The 15,232-nt window shown below is 40.5% G+C and overlaps 1 protein-coding gene across 2 annotated transcripts; it reads left to right on the plus strand.

The window, feature by feature from the left end:
• The first annotated feature begins 4,949 nt into the window (after window positions 1-4,949).
• Window positions 4,950-14,659, plus strand: LOC103713600 (RGG repeats nuclear RNA binding protein A). 2 transcript variants are annotated; one of them, XM_008800591.6, is made up of 7 exons: window positions 4,950-5,368; window positions 5,469-5,778; window positions 5,867-5,935; window positions 6,051-6,186; window positions 9,052-9,213; window positions 9,307-9,369; window positions 14,098-14,659. In XM_008800591.6, the coding sequence occupies exons 1-7, from the start codon at window positions 5,170-5,172 to the stop codon at window positions 14,278-14,280; spliced, it is 1,122 nt and encodes a 373-aa protein (XP_008798813.4). In that variant the 5' UTR covers window positions 4,950-5,169; the 3' UTR covers window positions 14,281-14,659. The 2 variants fall into 2 exon arrangements, with proteins under 2 accessions (XP_008798813.4, XP_008798814.4); XM_008800592.6 differs by having other exon boundaries at window positions 5,870-5,935.
• Window positions 14,660-15,232: the final 573 nt, after the last annotated feature.

Consider the following 15,232-nt stretch of genomic DNA (forward strand, 5'->3'; position numbering starts at 1 on the left):
TGCTGCACTAGCGCATCGAAGTGCTCGAGTTGGACTCGTAGAACTTGATCTACCGGAGATCTTGGTGGTGAATTTTGGACTGAGCGTTTGGGACTTGGAGCATGATGCTGAGAGGCGTTAAAGACTCCTCTGCTCCTTAGTATCATGGCAGCAACTCGGGCCCTTCCTCTAGCGCCAACTGTTGCTAGAAATTGGACCCGGGGGCGGCCGCGAACCGAGGAGGAGGAGCTCCGGCAAACACTGGCGGACGGCGATCCGTCGGCGGGCGGCGTCCTCCGGGGGACCTGCAAGAAGCCGGTGGCCGGGCTTTTCCGGCGCCGGCCCTCCGATGCCTAAGTCAGAGGGGGGCTTAATTTTGGAGAAGGAGAGGGAATAGTATGAATCAGAGTTTTTTGTCTGCCTACCCGCCAGCCCCCCCCCTCTGAAATGGAGTGGTTCTTCTTTTATAGAGAGGTGCTGGATTACCTGTGAGATGATGGAGCGAGGTCGTCGTACAGTTTGAGCATGCCGCACGATCAGGCGAATTAATGCTGTAGTGGGAGACTACGTCGGAGTCAGGAAATTGTCCCGGTTGATTGAACACTGCAACGCTGATTTGCCGTGGAGAACTGGAGGTCCGTAGGCAGCAGGCGACGTACGCATTAATTGTGGAGTAAGTTGGAGGTCTGGAGAGGCCACGCGTGATGATTGTTGGCGGTCACAGCAGAGTATGGTTCCTGATTAATATGTCGTGGCGTGGCCGGCAAGTAAAACATGGTGCGGTAAGGCTGCTGCAGGGCATGGCCGCAGCATATAGACGACGAGGTCGGCCTTCTGAGGCCAGCTCAGACTTCTGGTCTCGGCCTGCTGTGCTCGGCCTTCTGTGCTTGGCCTTCTGAGCTCGGCAGCCTTCTGGTCTTGACCTGCTGTGCTCGGCCTGCTGTGCTCGGCCTTCTGGTCTTGGCCTGCCGTGCTCGGCCTTCTGTGCTCGGCCTACTGTGCTCGGCCTTCTGAGCTCAGCAGCCTTCTGGTCTCGGCCTTTTGTGCTCGGCCTTCTATGCTCGGCAGCCTTCTGGTCTCGGCCTTCTATGCTCAGCAGCCTTCTGGTCTCGGCCTTCTGTGCTCGGCCTTCTGAGCTCGGCCTTCTGGTCTCGGCCTTCTGTGCTCAGCCTGCTGTGCTCGGCTTTCTGGTCTCGGCCTGCTATGTTCGGCCTTCTGTGCTCGGCCTGTGCTGTGCTCGGCCTTCTGAGCTCGGGCACTTAGATGAGCTCGAGAGCAGAAGAGCTCAAGCATTTAGATGAGCTCGAGAGAGGAAGAGCCCGATCACTTAGATGAGCTCGAGAGCGGAAGAGCCCGAGTACTTAGTTGAGCTCGAGAGCGGAAGAGCCCGATCACTTAGATGAGCTGGAGAGCGGAAGAGCCCGAGCACTTAGATGAGCTCGATCTTGCTAACGGATTTGGGTGCTATAATTGCATTTGTGGGGTGGTCCATTTTTCCCCCAACACTTGGTATTGCTGGATGGAGAAGTTTTGTGTTCTTGGAGGGAGTTGGAACGTAACTCAGATTTTAAGTTAGAAGATTTCTCCTTTTTAGATCATATCTAGAAGGAATAGAAAGAAGGGTAAAATATAAATCAGTTAATACTTGTAGCACTTGCTAAAAAAAAATACCAACAACTGATTCTTTAATGCGAATTTTTAGGACAGATTTAGATCGTAAGAAAAAAAAAGTGGTCAACGAAAAAATAAAGAATTGCCTCATATTTGGTTGAAGTTCTAAAAAAAAAGATTAGAAATAGCGTTCCTATGGAAGTTAATTTCTTATATTTTCTAGAAAAAAATTCACGTAGAATATAGAAAAGTCTAACTCCCCCTAACTATGATTTAAGGTAATTATTTTTCTTAAAAAAAAAACTCTCAAGCTTTTAGATAGAATAGGGTATGATATTTCTTTTTATTAAGTGCATTACATACTTTACATAACTTTCTCTAAAATGTATATGCTCAACCAAATATAAGCCACTCTATAATGTGTCACTTTTTTTATGATCAACTAAACATATAAAAATCACTTTTCCAAGTATTATATATCTAGATATCAACTTCTCGGAAAAAAATATTTCAATGAAAAAAAATTCTTTCTGCCAACCAAACGAAAAATAGGCAATGCAGTAAGGAATATCACAAAAATTGTAAATGGGTTAGGTTGAACCTCATCATATCTGGGATCATAAAAAAAAACCTTATCATATCCAATAACGTGGTCCAACTACAAATTTGCTCAAGCTTATAGCTAGAGCCTGAAATTTTATACTTCAAACATATTTGGGTGTGCAAATATATGCAGGCTTCTAATACTTGTCCACCATGAGTGTGCTATTGGTAGAACGTGATGTGACTAAGGCCATAAAAGAAGGTCCAATACTTGGTAAGACATTGAACTAATTGACCCCAGTTAGACTGTCAATCTTGTAATCACACTAGTCCTGAGTAATTTCTTCTGAACATGACCTTCATTTCTGGTATCATATTGATCTTCGAGTTAAGCCTTGTTTTCCTAATACTACCTTCCAAGCCAATCCTCATTCTCAGACAACAAAATTGCCATGGCAGGACAACTCGACCTTTTGGTAACTAATACTTTCTCGTGCTGGCGCCGAACTAGTGAAGAGCTGACGCATGCGCTCATTGAACCTATTGAAAGTTCTTTCTTATTTATTAATTTATTATTTTTGAGTAGAATGGGGGCAATGTCGCAATGACCACAAGAAAATAAATAAGGGAACTAATGTCTACTATAAGAAACACCAATGTAATTAATAGTCACCATCCGAGATAACTATGCATGGAGGATTGATGTGGAAAGTCTGCATTGGTTCCTTTGCTAGCTGGTTGGTTTCTCGACTCATTCATTAAAAATATCATGTAGCAGAGGACGAGATTGTTGAGTTGAATTTACCTTATTAATCCAGTGAATCACAACCTCGGAATCTTTCCGATCCATATTTTTGGATTGTGAAATTTTTTTAGAATCTATTTGAACTTTTTTAAAGAATTAGATTGAAAATCTTATAAAATTTATCGATTAAGCTAGTGCAACCAGCAAAATCATGAACTCCAGGCTGAGTTTGGCAAAATATCTTTAATAGCTTTGGAATAGGCCAGCCTGAATCCAAACTACCTATAGCTCCACCTCTAGAACTGAATTGGCAATTGAAGGTTCCATTTCGTTTGAAAGCAATGTTTATACAGTGCTCTGATTTTTGAGATTCTGTTCCTCCTCCACCTTTTTTTGGTAAAACAGTAGTTCTATTGAAGAAACTTGCAACTGCAGCCCTACTCTTTTAACCATTTGAACCTGGATTTTTGTCTCGAAGCTATCTCTATTGCTGCAGTGCTTTCTCATGATCTCAATTTTTCTTTAACAAAATGGCATAAGCCTCCGGCTGCAACCCCCCACAATTGAAATTTTCCTCAACAAAGCTTTAATTTCTTGTTCAAGTCTTTCAGTTTCCGAAAAAGATTTCCCCATTCTCCCATTCCACCTCTGTAAAGCATTTGTAGTGGCTTTGAGCATTCAACCTTTTTAACTCCCGCGAAGAAATTACCTCCGACATTGCGTTACCCTTCTGACATATTCTCTAATCCCATCCCAAGTAAGCCATATTTCTCAAAACAAAATGGGCCAGATCTTTGAAAAATATGAGGAGAAGCTTTAATGATAAATCGACAGCGGTCAGAGCCAACTCTAAGAAGATGCAAAATTTCTGTTTTTCGGATTCAAACTTGTCGCACTACCTAGCCGATTGTCACACCATGCAAATGGACACCTAAAGAATCATAAATCAACAAGGTCATTGCTTCGAATAAAGCCTTGAATTTGTAAGCATATTCCATGCGGTCCACCGGATCAACACATATATTTGCCTAGTATCACAATTTAGGATCTCATCTAAAAAGGCTAGCTATTTGCATGAATCCTTACATACTTTCTCCATTTGAGCTTTAGCATCCTTGCCAAACTAAAAATTCAAATCCATTCAAATCTAATCACAAGCATCACTATTAGCCGATTGCCAATCCCCAAAGGCCAGTGTTGCATTATTTTCTAGTCCATGTAGGTGATAACTGGGTTCGCTCTGATACCATTTGTTGTAATCCAGAATCTCATTCAAAAAAACTAGCCAAAAAGTACTGTTTGGATTCATTGGCTTTGTATCCACTTAGTGCATAACCAATATGGGACTAAACATATATTCGCATGAATCCTCACATATAGACCATTGTAAGAATCCATGATGGAGTATCAAGCAATGAAATGATACCAAAAACCATACGTTTATTGAAACCGGCCAGATCAACTTGTTGTAAATATTTCTTTTAGAAAATCACCACTACTTCCGAAAGACCCTAAGATGGGATCCTTAAAAATTCACAAAGATTGCAAACCGGTTGATAAGCCGCATAAAGAGAGTCACCGTATAGTTATCAAGGTCTTGTTTCTTCATGATATTCCTCAAATTATTAAAGAAAGAGTGCTTCTATCGTTGAGAAGGAATAAAAGGCTTGAGGTTAGGGTTTACCCAATCATCAACAGCCACTTCCACAGCATTCGTGGGCTGCACACCTCCGGTTGAAGTACAAGTCACCGTGCGAGGAATATTTTCCTAGCAACCTTCTCAATATTACCTTCCGACACGGCACACTAGGCAAATATTTTCATTTCCAAACATGGCGTTGTTCCTGTGTTCTCACATGCCAAGCACGTGATAGCACGAACCCTGTATATAAGATCCAGCTCCGCTACCTATCTACCTATACCTATTTAATGAAAAGAACGGAGAAAATTTAATTCCTCTCCAAAATTGAGAAAGATTAAAAAATTATATAAAAAAGAGACTCTTGTTAATTATTATTTAAAATTTGTACACGTCATCTTAATAAATTTAAGAAGTCCACGCACAAAAAACTGGGGGAAAGAGGATTAGGTTTTCCGCGGCGTCTCCTTTCCGCTGTCGCCTTCACGCAAGAAGACACTCCCTCTCTCTCTCTCTCTACCCACTCCTCTCTGCTTCTCGGGTTGCTAGGGTTGGTTCCATGGCTCCAAACTAGGGTTTCAAGGCCTCCTCCTCCTCGCTTCCAAGACCTAGGGTTCCTATCCTCTTATCTATTCCTTCCTGGCCAATCGAAATGGCGGCGGCGACGGCGAACCCCTTCGATCTCCTCGGCGACTATGACCATGACGACCCCTCCACCCTTGTCGCCGCGCAGCAGAAGAAGGCGGCGGCGGCGGCGCCTCCTCGGGCCAAGAAGGCTCTACCCCCCGCCCAGCCCTCCACCAACTCGCTGGCCAAGCTGCCCTCCAAACCCCTTCCCCCAGCTGAAGCAGGTCGTGCTCTAACCCTTTAACCCTCTATCTCCATTTCTTTATAGTTCGATCCTACTGGTTTTAGGGTTTCTTGTTGTTCTTGGTTTGGTTCTTTGAGCAGCGAGGGAGGCGAGAAGAGGACGGGGAGGTAGCCGTGCCGGTGGCGGCCGTGGATCTGGCCGTGGACGCGGCGGATTCAACGGTCGGGATAATTACGGGAGCGATGAGAACGGGGTGCTCGAGAATGGGTTCCGGAGGCGGTTCGGGGCGTCAGAGGATGGAGAGGTGGAGAAGCCTTCGGGTGGCGGGTCTCGTAATACTTATCGCGGTGCCCGAGGGGGCCGTCCCCGGGGTTACCTTGATGGTGAGCCAGAGGAGGGTGAATGGCCTGCCAGGAGGCAGTTCGATCGTCACAGTGGTACTGGACGTGGGTCAGTATTAGCTTTAGCTTCATTCCATTGTTTGTTTCTTACTTTCTATTGAGATATCTTTGGGTTTTGGATTGTTTGATGGGTGAAGTAGTGGGATCAAGCGCGAGGGCTCTGGCCGTGGGAACTGGGGGACTCCGACCGACCAAGGACAAGTGAAGTGAGTTTGTTTTCTTTTATTACTCATAGTTTTCTTCTGGAATGTTTCCATCTAGCTCATGCATGATGGTTAGTTCAGAATATTTGTTTATATGGTTTGGAACTTGTGGGTACAGAAAACCAGAGGAGTTCATAAATTCAGTTAATATGTATGCAAAATTTGAAGAGAAGCCTGTAGGAGAGGAGGATGGTGTGGCGGTTGACAAGGAGAATGCACCGGGAGAGACTAAAGAGAAAGAGCCTGAAGATAAGGTGAACCCCCTTTCTGGTTGTATACTCTAATGAATTTGGTACTTTATGCATGTTATCACTATCTTAGAGGCCATATTTTTTCTGCACATAGCTTCTGTCTACAAGGCTGTCCATAAATTCTTAGTTGTCTTCTTTACTGCAAGTTAGAGAGTTAAATTACAGAATTTGATCGCTTGTCTGTTGATTTTAAAAGGTAACCTGCACATAGATATTATTAGACTAAGCCAAAACAATGTGTACTCTCCTCGGTGTACCTTTTCAGCAGTATTTCACATCCATGTACAAGATATCTCACATATATCAAGTGGTAGGCCTGAAACCCTCCTAATCTCTTAAAAATTATTATCACGTACTACTGCTGAAGTATCAAAATTAAGTGAGCAGAACTGCTAAGATGCATTGAGAGTAATAATAAATTTTAGCTGAAACAACATGTTCTATTGAAATGACATGAGTATTTTGATGGGCCAATGCATAACGCATACCAAAAGAAGTTTGGCCACATTTTGCACCCATTTTATGCTTGAAGAACTTCAGCCAAACTTGGCAGAAGCTGGATCAAAAATACGTGCATGAAGCTGAATCAAAAGATATGTTTGTTACACTGATGTATATTCAACAATCCCATGATGCAGGCTATTTCTCCTGATTATCTCTTGTAATGCAAATCATGTATTGGAGAAGGTAATTATCCTCCCTTATTCATCTGGACAATCTTTTATTCATATTTTAATCGATCCATCCTTTAAGTAAACCTGCACCTGATGGTGATACATTTTAAAAGCTCGACATCAGTTTATATTCTTCATGCCTGACCTTTAGTTTCAAACACGAGTAATGATAAAAAATGGTTTGTGGATTTACTAAATAAGTACATGCTAATGAAGAAGATATCAAGTTGCAATTGTAACTATAACATAACCAGCAAGCTTTTTGCTGTCTTATATGCCTTCATTATCCATCTTTGACTAGGGCAGAATTATCTGCTGAAGCAAATATTTCATAGTATTCGGTGCGGTACTTTTCCTTGAGGCTGCACTTGATTTGGGAATTAGAAAAAGTGGAATAGGAAAGTTATGCCTACCAGAGTAGCTATTCCTTAGTAATTCCCCTTTTTGGTCCACAACTCTAGGCTCAGTTTTTTGTCCATTAAAGAAAAGGAGGTAGGCTTTATTCTAAGGATAACTTGAAAGTTATAACAACTTTTCCTCACAATAGCTGTGCCTGGATAAACAAGTTTGACCAGGATAACTTGCTTATGCATGTTTCATGAGAACTGTTTGGCAGGTAGGCCTATTGCAACCGTGATGGTTGCTGTGTAAGGGTTGAGTTCTGATTTAGATCATTTGGTCTCTAACATGAAAAAGGAAAAAACCGATGAGATTTTAAAGATATGATCGCTGAGGTGTTAAAATATAATATGGTTTCTTGGTTCTAACAATATTTTGTTGCGTAAAATATTTATTCAACTTTTCCTTGAAACTAAAAATAACTAACCTGAGTTTCCCCATCATAAATTACATAGTGATGACAGTAAACCAAGATTCAAGGGCTGTTTGTCATTATGCTAAACGTTGGACTCCCCATTTATGATGTTCCATTTTTGAAAAAGAAAGGAGAAATATTTTGGTAAATCATCCTTCGCACTTGAGCTAGGAAGAGATTATCATGTCACTTCTCTTTGAAAAAAACATGGTATCAACTGGAATTTTGACAGCACTAGGTATGTCCACAGTTGACAGATCCTTTCACTTCAACATGGGGTTATTTTATGTTCTATGAATATGTTTTATGAATGCTTTCATCTAATTGGGTTCAGTTGTGTAGTTTTAATTTTTAACCCTCTGTTCCTATCAGGGTTAGATTATTATGATCCAATCTCGATGGTTGTGTTGGTGGACAAGCTAAGAGAGCCTGATCTTATTACTGACAAGAATTTAGATTGACAATAATTGATATGGTCAACCTATTTGGTTTGTTGGCAGTTCACATTACATAATTATGTGTTCGAACCATGGAATGCCGTACCGGCCGGTACGGGCCGGTACGTACTGGTCGGTATGGGCCGGTACAAACCGGTCCGGTCCTAGACCGGTACCGGAACCACAAGAAAACCGGTATTTTTCGGTTTTTTAGCTGTACCGGCCGGTTTTTTTTTTTTTTAGAATCACGAGGCGCTGTGGTTTTTGAAACCACCGCGTACCGGCCGGTACGGTACCGGTACCGGCCGGTATGTACTGGACCGGTACCGTACCGGTCCGGCCGGCCATCGGTACGCCGACTGGTACCGGTACGGCGGACCTTGGTTCGAACTTTTGAATTTAAAAAAGAAATTTGCGGTCGCATACTTCAGATTACAAGATAGCAAAAATGCATTATGCAGTTGTATTTACTCATGTAATGTCATTGTAATATTCATTATGATTAGATGGATTCTCCTCGCAAAGATGCATCATGCATAAGTTAACTAATCCAAGTCCAAACCCATATCCTTCTTTTCATTTTTTTCTCATTTCAACTTATCAATAATTATATAACTAAATAGATGCACGTAGGGACTACTAGGGAGACGATACATAATTTAGTAAATGCTGGTAGAAGAATTTGCATTCTGACAATTTCATCAAATCACTCACATGTCATCATGCCAGCCTGCCTGTGTGTTTTTTCCACGAAATTCTCGTTGAGGTTAATAGGACAAGAGTATTATAATTTTCCTAGGGTCAATGAGTGTGCTCTTTATGCTATCTCTCTTTTTTGTGATGCGCATTGAGGGTATTTTGGATTCATTTATCTAGAGCATTACAACATACATATAATTTACTGTTAAATATTTTTCTTAATTTTTGTGGCTTCTGCATGCAGGAGATGACTCTCGATGAGTATGAGAAATTACTAGAAGAAAAGAGAAAAGCACTTCAGGCACTACAAAAAATAGAGGAAAGGAAGGTGGATATCGACAAGGAGTTTGAATTCATGCAGCAACTCTCTGCCAAGAAAAACAACGATGATGTCTTTATAAAACTGGTGAATTTTGAAGCATTTTAATTCTACTTTACCTGTTTGTACATGCAAGTTCTAGCTATAAGTTCATGTCTTCCAATTAATTGCTGTTTCTAGGGTTCGGAACGGGAATCAGCCAGGAGAAGAGATGCTGCTGACAGGGAAGATTCAGCCAGGAGGGTAAGTGATCCTTTTTCTGCTAACACATTAATGAAAATTTATTTGGTTAATCAGTCTACTTGTACATGCAATCATTCGATATAAGATGGTTCACATGAGTCATTTAATAAAAAAGCATGGTGCTATGATGACAATTTATCTTCTATTTTATCACTATTCATTGTGATTATCAATGGTGTTATGCGCTTGTTTCTGAGCAGATTTTCTGCATCTCTGATGTTCTAAAGATTAGACAGTTGGTCATCTAATAACTGATATTCAGCTCTCTTGTAGAAAAATGAAGTGCATTTCTTGTTGCCAAAATACTTGATATTTTTGATTTTGTTCTTTAAGTTATTATGTGTTCATTTAAAATTGTTCGTCTGCAAATATTTAAAGGTTACAGCAAAAGAATGATGTCAATGTATGGTGTGCTATGAGAGAAAGCTTTAAGCCGCATTCTTTTGGTTATATACAGTATAGTCCTAAAATCAAAGGGAATTATGCAGAAAAAAGCCTTGCAGTTTTACTTGTTGCAGAAACCGTCTGCTTTGGCTTTCCTACTGGGCCATATGCTCTTGCCTTGAAAAGTAGTAACTGGAGCTGCTATGCTTATGAAGTCAGGAGCAATATGGTCCATTAAAGTCGAAAACATATTGTTCTTTCAGAAAAAAAGGGCCAAACTTTTTATGCAAAAATATGCAGAAAAAGGAAGAAAAGGGATAGACCTACAAAATTCTAAAGTCAAATGACATGATAGGGACCATTCTTTTGAGGTAGAACCACCCCCTAACCAAGCAACCCCAACTAGACCTGACGCCGGTTCCGGTTCCACAAAAACCTAGAACCTTAACCGGAACCGAAAATAGTCGGTTTGGTTTCGGTTCTAGAACCGCCGGTTCCGGTTCTAGACGGTTCTGGTTCTGGTTCTAAACGGTTCCGATTCCGATTTTTCAACATAAATTATATTTTTTTTTAAAAAATAGATTGTGTAATTAATTTGGAAAAAAAATTTAAATACATATAGATTGTGTAATTAATGCAAAATGATAATTTGTACCTCATTTTATTATTTACTATCAAAGTAAAATTTAATAATACAACTAGATAACATTATAAAAAAAATAATAAGTTACATTAAATAAATTTGGAACTAATTTATTTTATTATAAATGAAAAAAAAGAAAAAAAAAGGCTTGAACTTAATTAAAATTAAGCTGCCTATGTATCCTCTTGGGATTTAGAGGAATCAAAGCCCTCATAGTTCACTTACCTTCATGGTTGAGTAATTAACCCCTCTTACCTCAATGATCAATCACTATCATTGCTGCCGGCTGTAGACGATCCGCTAGTTCCAATGTCAAATAAGTCTTCACTGTCCTCAATTGTGTTATCTTGTAATCTACGTTTTGCCTTTCTCCAATCGTCAACACATGTTTAGGCTTTCAAGTTATTCGGCCTTAAACAAGATCGTCGCTCATCTAAGATTTGACCTCCAGCACTGAATGTTTGCTTAACAGCAACGGTTGAGCACGGGCAAGCTAAAATCTCCTTAGCAATTGCCGAGAGGACTGGGAATTGGTTTGAATGCTCCTTCCACCACTTTAATATTGGAAATTGTTGATCTGAAATGCTATCACCAAACTCAAAAGAAGTGGTTAGATAATAATCAAGTTCCACACTGGAATTTGATGAACTCCTCGGGCGCTTTTGGCGTTGCAAAATCATTTGCTGTGCAACGCTAAGATTTGCCGGTAAAATAGTTGTTTTTTTTTTCCGGTTCAAATCGGAACCGAACCGCTGGTTCCGATTCCGATTCCGGTTTGGTTCCGGTTCCGATTCGGTTCCATCAAACTTGGAACTTTAACCGAACCGTATTCCACAAGGCTCCAGTTCGGTTAAGAACCGTGCGACACGGTTCCGGTTCCGGTCCGGTTCTTTCCGGTTCGGTTCCCCGGTTAGAACCGGACCGTGGTTAGGTCAAACCCCAACCCCCACAAAAAGAAAAAGAAATCCCCATCATTGTATGTGTGATAATTGTTGAGTTCAAGGGATCACAAATACATAGGTGAGGATGGAAAATTTTTCATCGAGTAGCCTTGTTTGTATGCTTTGCCGGGTAAAGGAGAGGGAATGGTAAGTTGTCAGAGCTTGCTGCCTGGACACTAGGTGTGTGTGGGTGTGGGCTCCTATTTTAGCAACAATATAGAAGCCTGTCCTAAAATTAAGCTGCAGGATACATTCTTCTAATTAGCATGAGGACTATGAGTTAGGTCAGTTTTTGTCATCATTGTCTCTTGCAGGTCACCTCATTTTAAATGGCAGTTGCTGCTAATGCTGTAACGTTCATATCGACGTGCACTAACAGATAGTACAGTGCAAAGAAACAATACTTGGTCTTATGTTTATTGCACAACTCTGAGGACAAGAAGATCTAGGACCACTCAGAAATCTGTAAGATTCCTCAAAAAAGCAAAACACCCCTTTTGGCATTGAGCGCTACAAAATTTTGAGATTTGCACACCTTCGAGTCTCTTAGGAGCACAAAGGTGTAGGGGAAAGAAGACATCTTTAATCATTGTCAAGCATCTGATGCCCCATTGATATAGGAAAACTGGTTTCCCTAACTAAAATATGTATTTAAATATTCAATACCAGAGCTAATAAATTTATTCCTTCAAAGCTAATCTCAAATGAGCATGTATTTTGATAACGATAGTATTAATATGCTGTAAAATGCGTACAGTTTACCTTGTTTAAGCATTTAGAAGAAAATATGACTTATGATGCTAGTGTCTTTTGTTGTTATTCTTGATGTTAATGTTTCTAAGTAATAACAAATCAGCAATCATAGATTTCATGACCACTTTTTAAGGTCAATGAATCATTACCAGTTTTCTGATGATATGCCTTTTTTCAGTGTACTTCTGACCCTTTTTTCATATGAAATAAAGAAAATACTTGGTAATACAAGTTGATCAAATACAAATAAGTTATCATCAATATCAAAAATGCACCTGTCATTGTATATAAGATGAAAAACATATAAATATTGCCTTCTAATTTTTTTTCTTCTATTTTGTCACATTAAAAAATTATTGTGTAATTAAAAAATATTGTTTTCGTCATGGTTTGCCGAACCAGTCCGTACCGGCCGGTTCGGGCCGTATCAGACCGGTCCGGCCTGGAAACAGTATCCGAACAGCATTGAAACCGGTTCCAGGGTGTCTCGGGCCGGTACCGACCAGTACACATGTGTACCGGCTACGTACCGGTCACGTATCGGCTAGTACTGATGCGAATCGGTCGGTTCGCATTGGTACCAATTTTTTTTTTTAAGCACAGTGTGCGCGCTATGGATTTTAAATCAGAGCGCGTGCGCGTGGCCCGAAACGGGCCGTGCGCTCGCGTGCGATTTTCCGCCCCGCGCGTTCCGCGCGCGGGCACGATCCATGTGCTGGGAACCGCCGCGCAGGCGTGCTGCCCCGCACGGATCATAAATGGCCAGCCCCGGTGCGTCCGCGCATGGACTTGAACCAATTTTTTTTTCGACCCGCGTTCATGTGTGTCCGCGCGTGGACGTGAACCAAAAAAAAAAAAAAATACAAATAGAAGCCCGATTCGTACGGGACCGGTTCCGATCTCGAACCGGTCCGGTAGGTGACCGTACGCCTACTGATACCAGTTCAGTGTACCTTAGTTTTCCTCATGTTCAGCGCCCAAATCTGACTCCTGTATCTACAGCCATTCAACAGTGGTCCTAACATGCCAAATGACATGTCGATTTTTTTTTTGTAGCACCTTAATTCCATGCACATATGTAGTTTCACTTTCATGGAGTCTTTTGAGTTTCTTAGTAATTGATGATTATGAGTGCAATATTGGATTCATCCAGGAGTATATATTCTTGATAGTTATTTGTTTAGAGCATCACTAAGTTCTTTACTAAATGTATGATCTTTAGGCTATATATGTTATTAATATGGGATATTGTTTGCCTTATCTGTATTTCAATGATTATATTAATACCTGTTATCAGTTCTCTTGTAGCTGAGTGCTGTGTGAAGTTGAGACTCCATGTCTGCGGTTAAGTACCCTAGATTACGATAGCAATGCACAGTAGTGATCATCATTTGACAGTAAGTATATTTGGTAGGACATATGTACTATCAAATCACTTTATGACTTGTACTGTTTTAATTGTTTGTATTCATTGATTAAATGGCTAACCATGTTAATGAAGTATTAATGAAGTAATTAAATCATCATTGCTTCTGCCATAAGTATTAATGAAGTAATTAAATCATCAGAGATATTCAATGTACTATTGGACAATCATCCATGCATTCGGGATCAAGTGTTTGTCTGTCTCTTGCATATACTCGTCAATTGAACCTTCCAGTTTTCACTGGATTGTTATGGAGAATAGATGGCTTTGTGTGAAACCTTGTAGCTGTTGCTTGACTGGTGTAGGATGTTGGACAATTAATCTTGCAAATTGCTGGCCTGTTCTCTGGCAATTTAACTATAAAATGTTCAAGGAAAACAGTGATGTCCTGGATTTGTTTTGTTGGCTTTAGTTGCTGGTAGCTTGGTTTTGAAGTCTGTGACCATAAATTAGCCATGCAAATTTCTTATCCATTCTCGGTTAAAGAACTAATTTGGAACTTACTGAATTTATTAGCCAAAGAGCTAGCTGTATTGTTTTTTCTTTTTTGTTGTTGACTCGTTTTTGGTTTCGAATTGTAGCCTGCGATCATCAATACCTTTCTGAGACCTGCGGAAGGAGAGAGGCACTATAATCCTGGAGGTCGAGGTCGTGGGCGTGGTGGTCGAGGTGCTAGAGGTGGATTTGGCAGAACCGGCACAATGAACACTCCACCTCCTTCCATTGAAGACCCTGGGCATTTTCCAACGTTGGGTGGCAATTGAGAGGACTTAATCCTCCCCCTGTTACTCTCTTTGGTGGGCACGGGAGCCACAGGTAATTAGACGGCTAGTCTTTTGACTTCTTTGCTGTCCGTCTATGAAATGGACCATGCTGCTTATTCCTGGATCCTGTAATGGATTTGTCCTCTCTTTTCGATTTAACCTTGTCAATGTGCATCAAGGGGAATAGATGGTGCTTTGCTTGTTTAACTATCTGTGAGATACATTAATGGTGTTGTATGAATTTTCCAGTGGTGGTCGTTTCCCCAAGATCCTTTTTGATTTTGGGTGGAAAGATTTGTTAAATCCGTCGCATTCTTCATCATGATTGAAGCATGGAAAGGCGGGATGGTGTCAAATCTGAAACTGTTGGTTAATTGTATCCATAACCTCGTGCTGTGAATGCATTCTACTGTGAACTGCTGTATACGCTTCTGTGGATGTGGTCACGTGACCTGGCCTATAAATTTCGTATGGCATGCTTCGCAAGCATCCCTCTGGTTCCGTTATCCTCGAAGTCCTTGATGCGGATTGATCAAGGCTTTGCTGTAAGAGTACTGATCTTCAGTTTTTTCCTTTTTTTTCCTCTTGCTATATATTCTGTCAGAGTGCAGCAAATAAGTATTGAGTATACCGATGCTCAAAAAGCTACAAGAGGACTATCTGGGAATTCCTCAAACAATTTTTTTAAAAAAAAATTTAAGACTTGATTTGCAGAAAGGTTTTTTTTTCATTGAAATATTTTCTGTAGAAAGTTAGTGTATGGATATATGATACATGAAAAACAAATGTATATATGCCAAAAAATTGTATGTTTAATTGATCAGAAAAAAATAGTACATTTGAGGATGGTTATATTTGATTATATATATATATATATATATATATATATATATATATATATATATATATATATATATATATATATTTGGAATGTTATGTAAAATATTTGTTA

The sequence above is a fragment of the Phoenix dactylifera genome, chromosome 3, assembly GCF_051530095.1.
Source record: "Phoenix dactylifera cultivar Ajwa chromosome 3, Ajwa_hap1_PhDact_Kaust_v1.1, whole genome shotgun sequence".
Lineage (NCBI taxonomy): Eukaryota > Viridiplantae > Streptophyta > Magnoliopsida > Arecales > Arecaceae > Phoenix > Phoenix dactylifera.